This window comes from Dama dama, chromosome 23 (genome assembly GCF_033118175.1).
Source record: "Dama dama isolate Ldn47 chromosome 23, ASM3311817v1, whole genome shotgun sequence".
NCBI classification, from domain to species: Eukaryota; Metazoa; Chordata; class Mammalia; order Artiodactyla; family Cervidae; genus Dama; species Dama dama.
In genome coordinates, this window is record NC_083703.1 from 73,141,530 (window position 1) to 73,158,542 (window position 17,013).

Genomic DNA, 17,013 nt, shown 5'->3' on the forward strand with positions numbered 1-17,013 from the left:
ACCTGTATCTCTGTTTTCAGGTGATGAAACTGAGGCCCAGAGAGGTTAGCAATTGGCCAGAAGTTGCAGTTACTAAGTGACAGAGCTGGGATTTTAATCCAGGCAGTTTGGTCCAAAGTCCATGCTCTTAGCTGTATCACTCTGATTCTTCTCTGGGAGTACCCTTGTTTCACAGGGCCTTGTGTATATTAGTAGGTATTTGCTGTTGCACCGTAGATCCAATTATAAATGGACACTGGTTATATTTCCTTCTGAAATATGTTCGTTCTCTCCTGGACGTGCTGGTTTAATTGAAGAGAGGATTAGGAATCTGAGTTTTGTTTCTGCTTTTACTTTATGCTGTATAATCTTGGGCAAAAAAGTAAACCTTTTTGGTTTTTGACACACTCATTCCTGTGCCTTTTGGATTTAAAAAATTTTATTAAATGTGCAAGAGAAAAGTGTTACAGGGTTGAATTCTTTTTTTATATTTGAATTTATTTTAACTGGACGATAATTACAATATTGTGATGGTTTCTGCCGTACATCAGTATGAATTGGCCACAGGTATCCATGTGTCCCTTCCATCCTGAACCCCTCTCCTATCTCCCTCTCCATCCTGTCCCCTCAGGTTGTCACAGAGCACCAGCTTTGGGTGCCCTGCTTCATCCGTTATTTGTTTTACATATGGTAATGTATATGTTTCGATGATGCTGTTCTCTGAAATCATCCCATCCTCTGCAGGGTTGAATTCTTGAATGACAGGTGCTTTCCTGCTCATCATAGCTAGTGAACTGCCTTTCAGCCAGTTAACTTTATTACCAGTGATATTAGTTTGTTAGGACTGCCATGTTGATCTCACAGATGGCATGAGTTAACAGAAATTTATTTTCTCACAGTTCTGGAGGCTAGAAGTCTGAGGCCTAGGCATCAGCAGGGTTGTTTCTTTCGAGGCCTCACTTCCTGGCTTGCAGATGGCTGCCTCCTTCCCGTGTCTTCACACGGTCCTCCCTCTGTACGTATGTCCTCATCTCCTCTTACGAAGACACCAGTCGTGTTGGATGAGGCCCCACCCATATGACCTCATTTTTACCTTAATTAGCTCTTTAAGGGCCCCATCTCTAAATACAGTCACATTCTGTAGTATTGAGCATTAAGACTTTAACATGAGTTTGAGGAGGTTGGGGTGGGCACGTAAATTTTATTTTCATTGAAAAGCTCCATCCATTTATCTTACATATTTGTTGTATCCCATAACGAATTCTGTGTGGAAAGAGAATAGGTATATATAAATAACCTTACAAAAAAAACTTAACAAAAGTTCTAAGATGGGAGAAAGAGGTTTGGGAGCTAGCCAGACCAGTGAGTTATGACTTCATGAACATCCTTATTTGTGTTTGGAAAGGTACTGGTGTCTTTTCAGAGATTCACATGGCATGTGTTTCCAATAAGGGAAAGCAATCCCAAGGTAGGAAATGCTCTTTGTGTTCCTGAGTTTGATATTTGCGTGTGACTAAGAGAATGATGATGGTAAAGAGCCCACCTGCCAGTGCAGGAGTCGGATTTGATCCCTGGGTCGGGAAGACCCCCTGGAGAAGGAAATGGCAACCTACTCCAGTATTCTTGCCTGGAGAATCCCATGGACAGAGAAGCCTGGCGGACTACAGTCCATGGGTTGCAAAACAGTTGGTCGTGACTTAGCGACTAAACAACAACCAACAACAAGAGAATAACGATAAGGTTGACAGGTTGCATAGGAGTTTTATGTTTTTTCACTTTCTGTTTATTTTTTAGAAGTTTATGATTTTAAGAAGTGAGTTGCTATTAGATACTAATACTGTGGTGGAGTGTGTAGAGTGCATTTCTGGGATACTGACCATCCATGCAGCTGACTTAGGAGTGGAACATCCCCTGGTATCTAGTCCTTGGAGGCTGTGTTGGCTCAGCCTGTTCAGTTATGAGCAAGCACTAAAACTACCTAGGACCTGGGGAAGTACAGTCGAAAGGGCTGAATCATCAGAGTTGGGCTGTTTGCTTAGAGTGCTTCTTCCATGAAGACTCATGTAGAAAACATCATTGAGTCCCTTGTCAAAAGTTTTTCCATAGAGTTGTTATTTGTTGATAGCACAGTAATACTTTCTCGGGGCGAACTTCTTTTTAATTTTGAAAGCTCATGAAGAGTACTGAGAAAGGTTTATGATTCTCATCATTGCATTCATTAGTCCATTTAGCAAATGTTCTTATAGACCACCTCTAGGTTCAGGCACCAGAGATGATGAGATAGTTTAAGCTCAAACCAAACAAAACCCCACCTAGATTGTTTTAAAGGAGCATCTGAACACTCATATAAAGTTTGTCTGTCAAGAGTATTATCAGAGGCTTGCAGCTGTCTCATGGCAGTGGCGGTTTCCTTTGTTGATGCTGTGTTTCTAATAGTTGAAATAGTGAGTTTTGCTCTTTATAAACCACAGAGCCACCACTTCAAAGGGACACATCTGATCTTTCTTTACATAAACTGTTTATAAAACTTTATAGTTGAGAAAAGAGGTATTGTCCATTGTTTATACAGTTACAAATCAATGCTTTACCCACTCCTGCCCCCCCATCCCCATTGTGAGATGTTCATTCTGATTTCTGGGTTCATAGAAATTTCACTTCTGACATTGAAGTTTCACTTCAACCCTTTTTGTTTTGAACCTGGGAGTTTTTGTGATGTCATTGGAATTTAATTTTTAGGACCTTTTGATTTTCAAAGGTCAGTGTGGTTGTTTCTTTGGTTAATTTTCAAGTCATGGCAATTATTGACCTAGAGCAGTTCTCCCTTTCTCTAGTCTTTGATATTTTATAAAATCCTGTTGAGATTGTCTTCTTGAAATCAGCATTTACTGGAAGATACACTTGATGTGTTCAGGTATGTGGGGGTTTTTTGGCTTCTCTTACCGTTTTGTCATTTTCTCTAGGAAGGTACACATTTGTGTGCGTGTGTATTTTAGTTCATCTTTCCTTGTAAAAGCTGGTATTGTCCAGCTAGTTTAAACATTTTTCTTTACAAAGAAATTTCCAGGGGACTGCTTCCATATTTCACCACTTCCTGAGCTCCCCTTTCTTTGTTGTCCTTTGTAGTTTCAGGAAACCATGGTGTAGAACACACACATGCACGCACACAAATGTTCCTTAGCAGACAGCTCATCTAAGACTGTTAACAATTTTCACAGTTCTCAGTTAAAAAAAAAAACCTATGCTTAATTTATAACCTCTGTGTTGATCATGGTTTGTCATAGAAAAATCTGAATTATCTGGAAGTTGTGTGCAAAATCTTTGATTTTGGGGAATAGTCAGCTACACAGTCACCCCAGGAGAGTCTTGGTGAGACTATATGAAACTTCCAGCTGTCTGGTTATTTTTTCACTTTTAATCACATCTAAGCATGTGCTCTCCACTTTCTGTTTCTGTGATACCTTATAGAATCCATGTGTTTCAACAAAAATAAGTACCAAAATCTTGCTAATGGAGAGCAAGATTCTTATCCATCTTCCTTGACCTCCAATCTAAGACCATGTTTCAGTTCATTACCAAGCTTGCATTAAGCATCTTTTCTGAACAGAGTTATGCCATCTTAGTTGACGGAATCTCAAGATTTAAACGGTCTCTAGCTAATGCTTAAATCTATTCTACTGCATTTCAGCTACACAAGAACTCGTTTTCTGTCTAGATGCTCCAGTGATGGGAATCTAGGGACTTCTTAATTGCAGTCTAAACCACTTCAGAGCAGCTTTTATTGTTAGAAAATTCTTACACCTGTGGAACTGAAGTCAGCCTCATGGTAGCTCTTTACCCTCCGGTACTGATTTTGCTCCTGAAGGTGACCCGGGACACAAGTAACATTTCCACAGACCAGCCCTTCAGCTTCCCTTAAAGGTCTCTTAGCTTGCCTTTATTGGCATTTACCAACGAAGGCTTTGTAGAGAAATTCCTCAGATGCTAATTGTAAAATAAATAATGTGTTTTGTGTTCTCGCAAGTTGCTGGTAAGTACAATGTTATTTTATGCTTAAATTTCTTCATTCACAGGCAGCTGAAAAAGTTGGATGAAGATAGTTTAACTAAACAACCAGAAGAAGTGTTTGATGTCTTAGAGAAACTTGGAGAAGGGTGAGTGCCCAGAAAAATGTAGGTGCACTGCTGCTAAGTTGCTTCAGTCCTGTCCGACTCTGTGCAACCCCGTAGATGGCAGCCCACCAGGCGCAGCCGTCCCTGGGATTCTCCAGGCAAGGACACTGGAGTGGATTGCCATTTCCTTCTCCGGTGCATGAAAGTGAAGTCGCTCAGTTGTTCAGTCATGTCCGACTCTTAGCAACCCCATGGACTGCAGCCCATCAGGCTCCTCCATCCATGTGATTTTCCAGGCAAGAGTACTGGAGTGGGGTGCCATTGCCTTCTCCATCGGTGGACTAGTAGATCTCAAGTCTTTTTCCTGCCCCAACACCAGCAGAATATGAACCTTTCTCATGCAATAATTTGTAAAGCTAAGGAAAAGAAAGGGAAATATTGCATATCAGCCTTGCTCTGGGTGGGGTGGGAGGTAAATTTACAGCTTGAAATGCCCTTTCTCTCATCCCCCAATCACTCGATAGACAGAGTTAGTGATTCCTGGTCTTTTCAGTACCATGGACATCTGTTGTTTTCTCTCATAAAATCTGTGGTATGCATGATTACATCTATTCAACAGATAAAACTAATTAGTTTATACTTTGTTCAAGTCAGACATACTTTAATTTTCTGTTTGTAGCCTCTGAGAGATATGCAATAACTTGTTTCATTTTTTTTTTTTTTTTTATAAAAAAGGAATCCAGCATTTTAGTTAGTCACTTTGGGAAATACAGAAAATAAATCAAGGAGTCACTACCTTTACAACTTCCTAAGAGATCTAGGATCCCAGGTTGGGAACTGGAGGACTTCTTGAAACTCAGATTTCTGAATGAGTTTATAGAATACAAGTAGTATGATATTTGGTAATAGATAGTGACCATCATTGGCTTTCATGATACAATAAAGGTTACATCATAATTTTTTATACTTTTGATATTTGTATATTTATTTCTTTTTCTGTAATGACCAAGACATTAAAATATCAAGACACCCTTTCAAAATTTTCGTTGTTCATTTTTTAATGGGTGATCAAGTCACATGATTCAAGATTTGAAAGGCATAAAAAATGGCCTGAAAAAAATCTGCCTCTTATCTCTCTCAGCCATTCAGAAGCAACCAGTATAGCAGTTTTTTATGTATTTTTCAGAGGTAGTTTATACATCAGTAAGCATGTAAATGTGTGGGTGTGTGTTTGTGTATTATGTAAAATCTCTTGGAAGTAATTCTGGTTCAAGAGAAGACCTGAAATGTTAATTTATAAAAATGTCTATTGTCTAATTAGTGTTTGTTCTTTACAATCAGCTTTTATATATCATAAGTTTATTTTGGAGTCAGTGTTATTTATGCCTAATGTAGATAACAAATGCTAAACCCAATCCTGGATTACATGGAATAGGATTTCATGGATTACCTCCTTGTGAAAAACATTAGTCATCATCTTTTAGAAGGTTGGAAAAATACTCTTTGGAATCAAGCAAGAAATCAAGCAGAGAAGGGAAGTAAAAGATGACAACATCTGTGCTACTAAAAGACAAGTACATGATGAATCTGAAACTACAAGTTGACTTGGCATCCTTAAAGGTATGGGGAAAGAAAATCCAGTCCCTCTATGTCTTTGGCCTGCCATTTTCAACTCTAGCGTGATATCCTCTGTATTTTCCTCCATGTAGTGAGTGCAAGGCCCTTAATCTAACCATGCTTATAGGTTATACTTAAAATAAGATCAAGAGTGGTAGGCATAATTGACTACGTATGTAACTGACTTGTTTTATTTATTTATTTATTTTTGACTTGTTTTATTTTTAATGAAAATGTGTTAGAGTAGTAAGAACATAGACTCTGAAGGTTGATGAACATCTTGAAGCCTCACAAGCCTCAGCTATGAAGTGAGGATATTAACATCTCCCTCATAGGATTACATTGAGTATTACATGAGATAATGAGACTAAAGTATGTGGTACAGTGCTTGTCACCTAGTAAGGGCTCAGTAAATGGCAACTATTATTTTATTTTTAAATATATCAATAGAAGCACTTTTCAGATCTTATCTTGCCCAAACAAAGTTAAATCTTAAATCTTAAAGTATATTTAGATGTTCTTGAAGGGAGCTCTGTTTGGGTGGATTGGGTTTGAGGAATGTCAAAAGAAAACTGCAGATAGAGAGTGATCAGAAATATAATGTAAGGAGAAACTAAGCTAATTATGATTATTTTAAATTACATTTTAGATCTGTGGATGTCTTCCTTAAGGACCTTGGAAATGTCCCTGTAAATCTATCACCAGAAAGAAAACAAACAAAGCTTCAGATCTTCGCATGTTGTCATCATATTGTTTTAAATGTTACCACAAGTGCTTGCATTTCTATCATCCTGACTGAATGAGCCTGAACAAGCTTCATTTAATCAGCAGAATCCTGAAGGAAGACCTGAACTGCACTTCCTTCCTGAACACAAAAGACCATGCCATGGTTCTGGAAAATGAATGGGTTGTGAACTCGCATGGACTTGGGCCTTGTGTAGTGAGCCCTGGCTAAAGGATTGTGTCGGATTCCCAAGACTGCTGCCATTCTGTGTTTGGAGGAAATCGTGGATCTTTGGCAGAGCAGGGCCACAGCTCCAAACCAGAATGGATGGACAGCCCTCAGAAAGTGTTTTGATTAGAGCTTTCACCTTTCTTCCTTCTATTATATTTAAAGTTTTACCCATTGACTCATTTAAGTTTTTAATCAGGGGAGAAGAGCAAAAACATTTTGCCCATAGTTTCATAATTAGTGAGTGATGTGGTTAAGACTGATACCTGGTTAATTTGGCCTCAGATACTGTATAATTTCTAATTCTCTGCATTGACCCTTGCCTTGCAGAGCTTGTGTGAAGCACCTCCTTTGTGGTATTATTTGTTTTGTTCTCTGCCAGTTAAAATTCATTGAGTCACTGTAGTTTTTCTTTGTAGAGAGTCAGGTCTTGGACTTACCTTCAGCAAGTGGTTCTTGCTGAAGCCTTCTAAATTGTACTCTTAAGTGCAGTCTGGAATTGTGAATATTAATTGCTCATATGAGCTCTTGGAGTTTTCTTGGCTGTCAAGAGAGCATAGCGAGGTGTGGAGGGTTTTCCAGGCAAGATTTCTCAGTAAGTGCATGCAGGAACCTCTCTTTTCCATTTCAAATATAAAAGAATAATGAATGAAAATTAGTTTTTAAAATATAAGGATACATAGCCAGCTATAAACCAGGGATAGAAAAGATAGCTGTCATAGTAATAGGAGGGGAAAGCATTTCATGTTGTTGTCCGAAGATTGGGCTTCCTGCAGGAAGTTTTTGTATCAGTTGCCTGTGGCCTGGGGAAAAAGAGGGACTAGTCTGACTATAGGAACTGGGCCTGGAGTGTATTTAGGTATGGTGTCTTGAGGGCTGAAAACCCTAAATCCTAGTGCAAGATCTAGTTTAAATTGTACAGCCTAGATGACTGAGCTAAGGAAATCGTGAAACCATCACGATGTCATGAAATGCTCAAGAACAGTGAGCACTGTATAGAAAAGAATCATTCAAAGTAAAACCCATACGAGGAAATCCAGTGCCATTAAATAATCAACAGATGTAACAAATAGGAAATTCCCACCCAAGGAAATAGAAATAATGGAGCAATCTGAAATGGAATTTCATGTTTGTTTGCAATTTTCAAAAAGATAAAAGGAGGGAATAAAATCCTTAAAAGACAAACACAAAATTATTAACATGAACAGCTCCATGAAAAAGAAACAGTTGAAGGGCTTGACAATGAAAACTATAATAATTGAAGTTCTAATGCCCAATAAATTGCAAAAGCTGTCAACTGGACAAACTGAAAAGAGAATTTCTGAGTTGAAAGCTATAAATAAGACTGATCACAAAATGCAGGACAGAAATGCAGTGTTGGAAACTAGGGAGACAGCATGGATTGACAAGGTCCACTATAGGTTCAGTAGGAGCTCTAGAAGACAGTTGGAAGAGACAGGAAATAAGTAATACTAGGAAATTTCCAGACTTGAAGAAAGACATATGTCTTCACATTGAAGAAGTTTATGAAGTGCCGAATAAATCGACTGCTAGTTATAGTAAAATTATAGATTGTGAAGGATAAAGAGGAAGTCTTAAGAACTGCAGGAGAGATTGCCCAAGATTACCCATGAAAAATGATAACCTGGTGACAGTTGACTTCTCTACAACAATAGAAGCTGATAAACTATAGTACAAGTGCTGAGAGAAAGCTATTGTCAAAGAAGAATTCTATATCCAGCAAAATTCATTCCAAAGTGAAGATGAAATAAAGAACTTCTTTACGCATATGGGACCTAGGGCAGTGGTCCCCAACAGTTTTGGCACCAGGGACCAGTTTCATATAAGACATTTTTTCCAGGGACCGGGAGTGAGGGGAATGGTTTTAGAATAATTCAAGCATATTGCATTTATTATTCCCTTTGCTTCTAACCTGTGGCAATCTCAGGCTATTCTGCCTTGACTTTAGGTTAGGATGTGTGCTCCCATGAGAAGCTAATGTCACTGCTGATCTGACAGGAAGCAGAGCTCAGGTGGCAATGCGCGAGGTGGGGAGCGGCTGCAAATCCAGATGAAGCTTCACTCATTCAATTGCCCTCCACCACTCACCTTCTGCTCAGAGCCTGGTTCCTAACAGGGAGTTGGGGACCCTTGACCTAGGGTATCAAGAGCAAATTTGGATGAAAGTTACAGACTACCCAACTAACAGTGTAACCAGTAAGGGCATTTAATAACGAGCAGAAAAATCTGGGGGTGAAAAATTCCAGAATGGCTAAGTGTTTGATAATGATTTAGCATTTGTGTAAGTCACAGTCTCAAGATGGCCACTTTAGAAGCAGGAAAGGAAGAAGCAGGTAAAAATGGGCCACCTTGTAAGCTTCTTTTTTTTTTTTTTTTTAATCAGGGAAGAAAGTCTTTCCCAGGGACCCTTCAGAAGAATTCCTCTCAAATTTCACTGGTCTGTACTGGGTCTTAGACTTACTGCTAGTTCAGTCACTGGCAGAAAGGGATCAGAATCCTGGGACTGGCTTGGACCACCAGGCTTTATCCCCTGGGACCAAGCATTTGGTCACAAAGATTTGGTCACAAATCTTGGGGTTATCCTATCAAGGAAGATAAGGCAAGGCATGTTTCCTGTGGATCTTAGTTCCCTGACTAGGGATTGAACCTGCACCCCCTGCATTGGAAGACACAGTCATAACCACTGGCCGACCAAGAAAGTCCCCCTTGCTTTTTTTCATTATACTTTTGTGGTTACTCTCAACTGGCTAATACCCTCATTTTTCTTGATTGGAGGGACCAGAGTAAGGTAGCAGGTTTTGTTTTGTTTTGTTTTGTTTGTAGTTTCTTTTGTCTTGTGCATAAGATATATGATGGCAGATTTTTCTAGTGGGCAAGGAAGAAGAGGCAGTGGTTGGATCTTCCACACATGGTCAGTGGTTGTCTTTCCCTTGCAAAAAATAAGTTTTAGGCAACATTTAAATATCATTATATTAGTTTTGCCAATAAAAGAGTCTGATGGAATGGAAATTTTTTATGTGCTTTGCATAGACTTGAAAAAAAATTTTTGTGTGACTTTCACATTGAAATAATCCTTGAGTAGCATTTTGTTAGCTAGAGCACTCAGCTACTTTGATGTATTAGGTGCACTGTTATTTTGATCTTTTTTTTCACCAAGGGAGTATGAAGAAACAGGTGTGTTTGGGAACTATGAAAGACAATTTGCTCATTATTTCACTGACAGCCATCCAAGATTTAAGCGAATATATAATCTATGTAAGATAATGATAATGATACCTCATTTAACCATTGCAATTCTCTTGTAATGTTGTCATCTTACAGGTGAGAAAATTGAGGTACAAGGTTAATAGTATGTCTGATATATACTGTAATACTGTAATAATACTGATTAGCAGTGGTGGTAGGACTCCAATCCTGGGTCTTTAGATTCTAAATGTATTGCTTTTGCTGCTGCTGCTAAGTTGTTGCGTCAGTCGTGTCCGACTCTGTGTGACCCCATAGACTGCAGCCTACCAGGCACCTCCGTCCATGGGATTTTCTAGGCAAGAGTACTGGAGTGGGTTGCCATTGCCTTCTCCTGTATTGCTCTTATAGCCCCCAAATTGAAAGGCTACCTAACCTTTTATTTATCTTGATAATAAACTCTTAAGGGAAGGTGAAGCGAAAGATAAAAAGAATTAGGAGTAAAAATTTCCTAATATTTTAAATATTATTGCAAGTAAGAGGAGCAAGGACTAAAGACAGCAAGGACTAAAAGACCTTGTGATGCTAGAATGAGTGCAAGAAAAGGAAGACCCCCCCCCCCCTTTTTTTGCCCTAATACAAATGTAGAGAGAATATAGGCTTTGTGTTCTGACACACCTGGATTCATAGCCTGGACTGACTGCTTATTTATCACTTAATGTAACCTTGGGCAAGTCATGTAACTTCTCTGAACCTTTTCTCATTTGCCTGTAAAATAGAGATAATGACCCCTTCATGGCTTTTCTGTAAGGGTGAACCTCAGAGGATGCTGCTTCCAGCAGACCTGGTAGCTACTGCCCTTATGACTGTTACTTCATACTTATACATTCAGTAAATTTTAAGTTTATAAGATAGTAGTTCTCTTAAGGACAGTTTTTCCCCAAAGTATCAATACTTTAGCTATCTCAGTTTTGCAAGTGTAGCTAAGTATATATGTCTTGGGCACCTGGGGATGTAAATTAGAATGGTGAGTTGCTTGAATTTTAAGCACTTTTTAATCTCTTGGCTTGTTTTGACTTTGTACGTATCCTTGGCCCCCCCAATTACAGGTCCTATGGCAGTGTGTACAAAGCTATCCATAAAGAGACCGGTCAGATTGTTGCTATTAAGCAAGTTCCTGTGGAATCAGACCTGCAGGAGATAATCAAAGAAATCTCTATCATGCAGCAATGTGACAGGTAAAGGCTTATGGTGTTGCTCTGGAGATAATAACAGTTTTGAATTTGCTGTGATTATTTAGAGTTTGATTCCTAGAATTGCATCGACTTAGATATTTTGCAAAAGGGAGAGTTAAGTGGACTTACTACATGTTTCTTTTCAGAAAAAAAAGGATGAAAAAGTTTGTGTGTTTCAGCAGCTAAACTTTCAGAGTTTCTATTTCTTCGTTGTTTTGTTTTGTTTCAGTTTAGCTCTTTTCAAAACTAGGAAGAAGAGGCAGAGAGGCAGAAGGTGGTGCTGGCTAGCCTTTTTTTTTTTTTTGATAATGATCTCTCTTACTTCCTACTGAGAAAACATTTCTGCAGACAGCTCAGAAGAGATAGTTCAAATGCTTTTACTTCCAGAAACCTTAGAACAGCAAACGGTCCTATAAAAAGAGAACGCTTATTTATATATTACTGTTCTGTCCCTTCCTTCACAAGTTTAAGAAACTATTCCAACTGAGAGTAGTTAAGTGTTTATTTTTGGGGAACTAAGATTTGTCAAATGCTGCAAGCAGGAAGTCGGGCCACAGGCAACCGCAGAAATGCACGTGGTTTGCCCCGAATTTCCATGACAACATGGTGGGGTCACTTCAGGGGAGCAGGCTTCCTCAGTTCAGACTGAGAAGCACAAACTGAGGGGCTGGGGCAGCTCTTGGGAGTTGAGAATGAGATAGTTGTGCAGCCCAAGGCTGTCTCTGTCCTTCTGAAGCTCTTTGGGTCAGCAGATCAACTCAGTCTCTCCTGTTGGTAAAGCTTAAGATAGATGGGGCTACCTGCTAGGCATTTTGCCCAGGAGCCCCTCAGTCTTGTAGACTTGTGAATGCAATCACTTCTGTTCTCCCCACCTTTTTTTTTTTCCTTTTCAGGAATAAATTTGTTAAAGATTTTTTTATATGGACTGTTTTTGAAGTGTTCGTTCCTCAGTTGTGTCTGACTCTTTGCAACCCCATGGACTGTAACCCGCCAGGCTCCTCTGTCCATGGAATTCTCCAGGCAAGAATACTGGAGTGGGTTTCCATTTCCTTCTCCAGGGCATCTTCCTGATCCAGGAATCAAACCCAGGTCTCACACAGTCCAGCCAGATTCTTTATCATCTGAACCACCAGGAAAGCCCTAGACCATGTTTATAAAATCTGTATTGAATTTGTTACAGTATTGCTTCTGTTTTATGTTTTGGTGCTTTGGCCATGAGGCATGTTCCCCGTGGATCTTAGTTCCCTGACTAGGGATTGAACCTGCATCCCCTGCAGGGGGTTAACACAGGTTAAGACACAATCTTAACCACTGGACCACCAAGGAAGTCCCCTTTTTCTTTTTTTCATGATACTTTTGTGGTTACTCTCAACTGGCTAAAACCATCCTTTTTCTTGTTTGGAGGGACCAGAGTAAGGTAGCAGTTTTTTTGTTTTGTTTTTGGTAGCAGTTTCTTTTGTCTTGTGCATAAGATATATGATGGCAGCTCTTTCCAGTGGGCAAGTTGGACTTTGCCACTTTTGATAGGCTGTGTAAGAGCCGTGTTTGAAACAGTGTGCACATGTCTCTAAAGATGAACGATTTCAAAGAGCCTGCTCTATACTAAGCATCATAAGTAGTACAGAGAAATACAGGGCAGCACGCTTGTCCTCTTGGAGTTTGTAGGTTGTAATTGGACAGCCCAGGCTTATATATGCACGGGAAAATCTAGTTGATGATGCATGATTGTATAGGATATATTCCAGCGGTAAATACCTGACAGTAATTGCCTTATGGAGACAATAAATACTACAGAAATTCAGAGATGGGAGCGCAGATGTGGTACTATGTATCTTAAGAGATTTATTCATCCATTTCTCCATTAATATTCATTTTGCTTGTGTGTGTGTGTTTTCCTGATATCCTGTCATTTTGTTTGTTTCCCAAGGATGAAGGGGCATTTGAAATTTTGAGAGTTAATGCAACTGAGTTGGTTTTAGCCTGTTCCATTACCATATTGTGCAATATTACTTAGCCCTGATAATGATCTAGCTCGTTAAAGCTGGTAGCTTCAGAAGATGCATTCTTCTTTTTTTTTTTCAAATTATTTCATTTTAAAGGGATTTTGACTTTTTCCTGAAATCTTTCTTCAAGACTTTATATTTCAGGTCTAATTCTGAATATTTTTCCCTTATAATAGATTGTAGTGTAGTTTTATTTTTCCTTATTACAAAGTATATGTGACTTGTTGGAAAAATGCAAATCAGAAAGGAAAACCATGTTTCCCTTTGGAGAGATAATCATTGTTAAATACTCCTTGGTATACATGTCCTTCTGTATGTCTTGGAGTTTTACTGTGCTCACTATTATGTAATCTGCCTTTTTTGTTTGTGTTTTGGTAAACAGAATCTTCTTATCAAGTATTCTTCTATTACATTTTCCATGGATTCATGGTTATTCCATTATACGGATATATCATTATTTCTTAAATAAACTCCCTAATGTCAGACGTTTAGATGCTTTCCAGATTTTCACTTTTTTAAGCAGTTCTGTGACTATGGTAACTATTTCTTTTTGAAATCTGTGATTCTTTTCTTAGGGTGAGTTGCAGACTTAGAAATGCTGGGTTAAGGGACCCACACAGTTTTTGCACTGCTGTTATTTATTGGCCTCCAGAAATCAATACAATTTTAATTTGTTATCAAGAGGGTGCCCATTTTAACCTTAAATACGAATAATGGATCTTTTGAACTGAGAAATGGATTTTCATGTATTTTACAGCATGAATTCATGGGGATGTTTGAAGGTTGTTCCACTAATTAGTATTGTCTCTCTCCCTAGCCCTCATGTAGTCAAATATTATGGCAGTTACTTTAAGAACACAGACTTGTGGATCGTGATGGAGTACTGTGGGGCTGGTTCTGTATCTGATATCATTCGATTACGAAATAAAACGGTAAGTTTACCTTCTGGAATTGTGCAGCTGCACTGGTCTCTCACACTATCTTCTTTTCTCTGCTCTGTATTCATGTACACTCTCCTACTAATGTATCTAGACAGATGACTGTTTCATCTTCCCCTTTCCATGGTTCTTTCCCCTCTCTGCTTTTTGTTGTCTACTAAATGTGGCAGTTTTGATACCAACCAACCTAGTCCAGTGAAGTGCGTTACTTATTTCTAACTGGGGAAAATGACTCTCAGATCTCAGTTAGGTCAGGATCTTTCTTGTATTTTGGCCGTGCCAGGTCTCCGTTGCTGTGCCGGCTTTTCTCTAGTTGCAGCAGGTGGGGGCTCCTTTCTAGTTGCAGTGCACGGGCTTGTCATTGCGGTGGCTTTTCTTGCCATGGAGCACGGGCTCTAAGACACGTGGGCTTTAGTCGTCTCGGCTCTCACGCTCTAGAGCACAGGCGTGGTGCACGGGCTTGGTTGCCCCGTGGCATGTGGGATCTTCCTGGGTCAGGGACTGATCCTGTCTCTCCTGCATTGGTGGGCAGATTCTCCACCATTGAGCCACCAGGAAAGCCCAGCAATGAGTTCTGAGTGTTTAAAGTTGGTTGGGTTTTCTCCTTCTGCCCAGGTGTTCACAGGTTAGCTTCCACTAAGTCCTCATCAGATTCCTCTCTGTGAAAGATAGTTTGCTGTTACTGTGATGTCTGGGAGAAAAGCTAGGAGTCACGGTTTCTAGTTTTGGTTCAGTTGCGTTAACTCTTTGTTTATTCATTTAGTAAGTATTTCTAGAACACCGATCTAGGCCTTCGGGATCCAGTAGTCAGTAGAACAATGACCCTGCTCTTGTAGAAGTGCATTTTCTAGTTATTAAACCCCATGGATTCTTCCATGCCTTACTATATCGTTTGATTTTTGTGACACTCTTTGAAAAAGGTGATTTGCCTATTTTTCTAGATTGAGAAACTGAGATTCAGATACATTACTAGATAACTTGCTTAAGTCATGACAAGGAAGTAGAGCCAAGGCTAAAGAATAGATCTTTCTAAACTCAAATCACATGTTTTTTGCCCCACTGCATATTCTCTTCTAAATGTGAGTTGTTGTCATGAGGCACTGACTGAGGGTCTGTTGGTGGAGTTTGTGTAGGACTGGACTGGGAGCAGCACAGAGGCAGCTTTGGACTGATCAGGTATTCTGTGTCAGCCTCCTGCATTCTTGCTTACATTTATTCATCATCATTTAACAGATATTTTTCTCAGGACCTGCTATATGCCAGGAGGCTTTCTTAGTGCTGGGATCCAGTAGTAAGCAAATCAAAGGCATTTTAAAATGGAGTTCACATGTTTAGTAGCGAAGATGTCACATGAATAGGTATACAGATTATGTATAGTATGTGAGATGGTGATAATGTTGCATTAAGCTATAAGTAGGATAAAGGGATAGAGAATGACCTAGGCGTGGAGGGTTCTAGTGAAGGCCTCTCTAATTTCCTAATGAGGTGACGTTTGGGCAGAGACAGTGATGTAAAGAACCATCTCATCCAGAAATCTGGTTGAAGAGCACTGCAGGCAGAGAGAACGGCAGATAAATGGGCCCAGAAGTGGGAGTGTGTTTAGAATGTTTGTGAAATAGCAGGGAAGCCTACGTGGCTGAAACAGGATGAACGAGGTAGAAAGTGGTAGAAGATGAAGGTAGCGGGGAGCCAAATAAGGTGAGGCCTTAGTGAGGACCGGCTCTCATTCTGAGTGACTTAGGAAGCCATGGGGATTTTGAGCAGATATTGAGCTGACTCTTAGTTGCAACATGTGGGATCTAGTTCCCTGACCAGGGATCGAACCCAGGCTCCCTGTGTTGGGAGAGCAGAGTCTTACAGACCGAACCACCAGGGAAGTACCTGGCTTACATTTTAAAAGGTTCATTTTGGCTACTGTGTGGAATGTACATTATATAAGGTTACGGGCAGAAGCAGCGAGACCAATTAGGAGATTATTAGAATAATTCAGGCAGGGCATGATGGTGGCTTCAATCAGGGTGAACCCAGAGATATAATTGCATATAGCTTGAAGATAGAGAAGAGGCAAGCATGACTTCAAGATTTTTGACCAGAGCAGCTAGAAGAATTTAATTGCCTTTTACTGAAAAAGAGAAGACCGTGGGAAGAATAGAGTAGGTGGGTGGTATGGAAAGGGATAGCTTGGTGGTAAAAATAAAGAATTTGATTTTGACATGTTATGCTTATGATGCTTGTTAGGTATTCAGCTGGAGGTGTGGTGTGGGAAGATACATAAATCTGATTTTTGGGGAGAGATCTGGCCTGGAAATATAACTTTCGGAGTGGTCAGCATAGCAATGGTACTTTAAGCTGTCAAATGCTATTTTACACATTGAATGAGATCTTATTTATATTCTGGGAGAGGATTTTGGATCGAAATTTTTTCTCCTTTCTCAAATGTGCTGATGTAAACTAATAGAATTTTAATTTTTCACTTTTTCAGTTAACAGAAGATGAAATAGCTACAATATTACAGTCAACACTTAAGGGACTGGAATATCTTCATTTTATGAGAAAAATACACCGAGATATCAAAGCCGGAAATATTTTGCTCAATACAGAAGGTCATGCAAAACTTGCAGATTTTGGGGTAGCAGGTCAACTTACAGTAAGTGAAAATGTTACTTGTGTTGGTAACTTTTAGGTCTTTCTTGAGAACTGTTCTTTTTATTTATTTATTTAAAAATGTAATATTTGATATAATTGTGTTGTAAAAGATTGAAGAATGTGCCAATCGGTTACAAACGAGCTGGTAGATCCTTCCTTGGAGCTCAGGTCCCATAGTTTAACTCTGTTTAGCTTGAAAAAAATAAAAACTAAAACAGGAAATGATAGAGTAGATGTTTAAATTCTTTTGGGCTACATCATCATATTTACAAAAGGAATAAAAATTAACCAGCTTTCCTTGAATAAGACATAATGTCATCTCATTCACCC

The 17,013-nt window shown here is 39.3% G+C and overlaps 1 protein-coding gene across 1 annotated transcript in view; it reads left to right on the top strand.

Moving 5' to 3' along the window:
• The window catches only part of STK4 (serine/threonine kinase 4), a 90,093-nt gene that overhangs the window by 1,551 nt on the left and 71,529 nt on the right, over nucleotides 1-17,013 (top strand). The window contains exons 2-5 of the mRNA XM_061127350.1: nucleotides 4,050-4,130; nucleotides 10,971-11,099; nucleotides 13,917-14,031; nucleotides 16,520-16,684. Coding sequence (XP_060983333.1) covers nucleotides 4,050-4,130; nucleotides 10,971-11,099; nucleotides 13,917-14,031; nucleotides 16,520-16,684 — 490 coding nt within the window. The remainder of the gene's footprint in view (nucleotides 1-4,049; nucleotides 4,131-10,970; nucleotides 11,100-13,916; nucleotides 14,032-16,519; nucleotides 16,685-17,013) is intronic.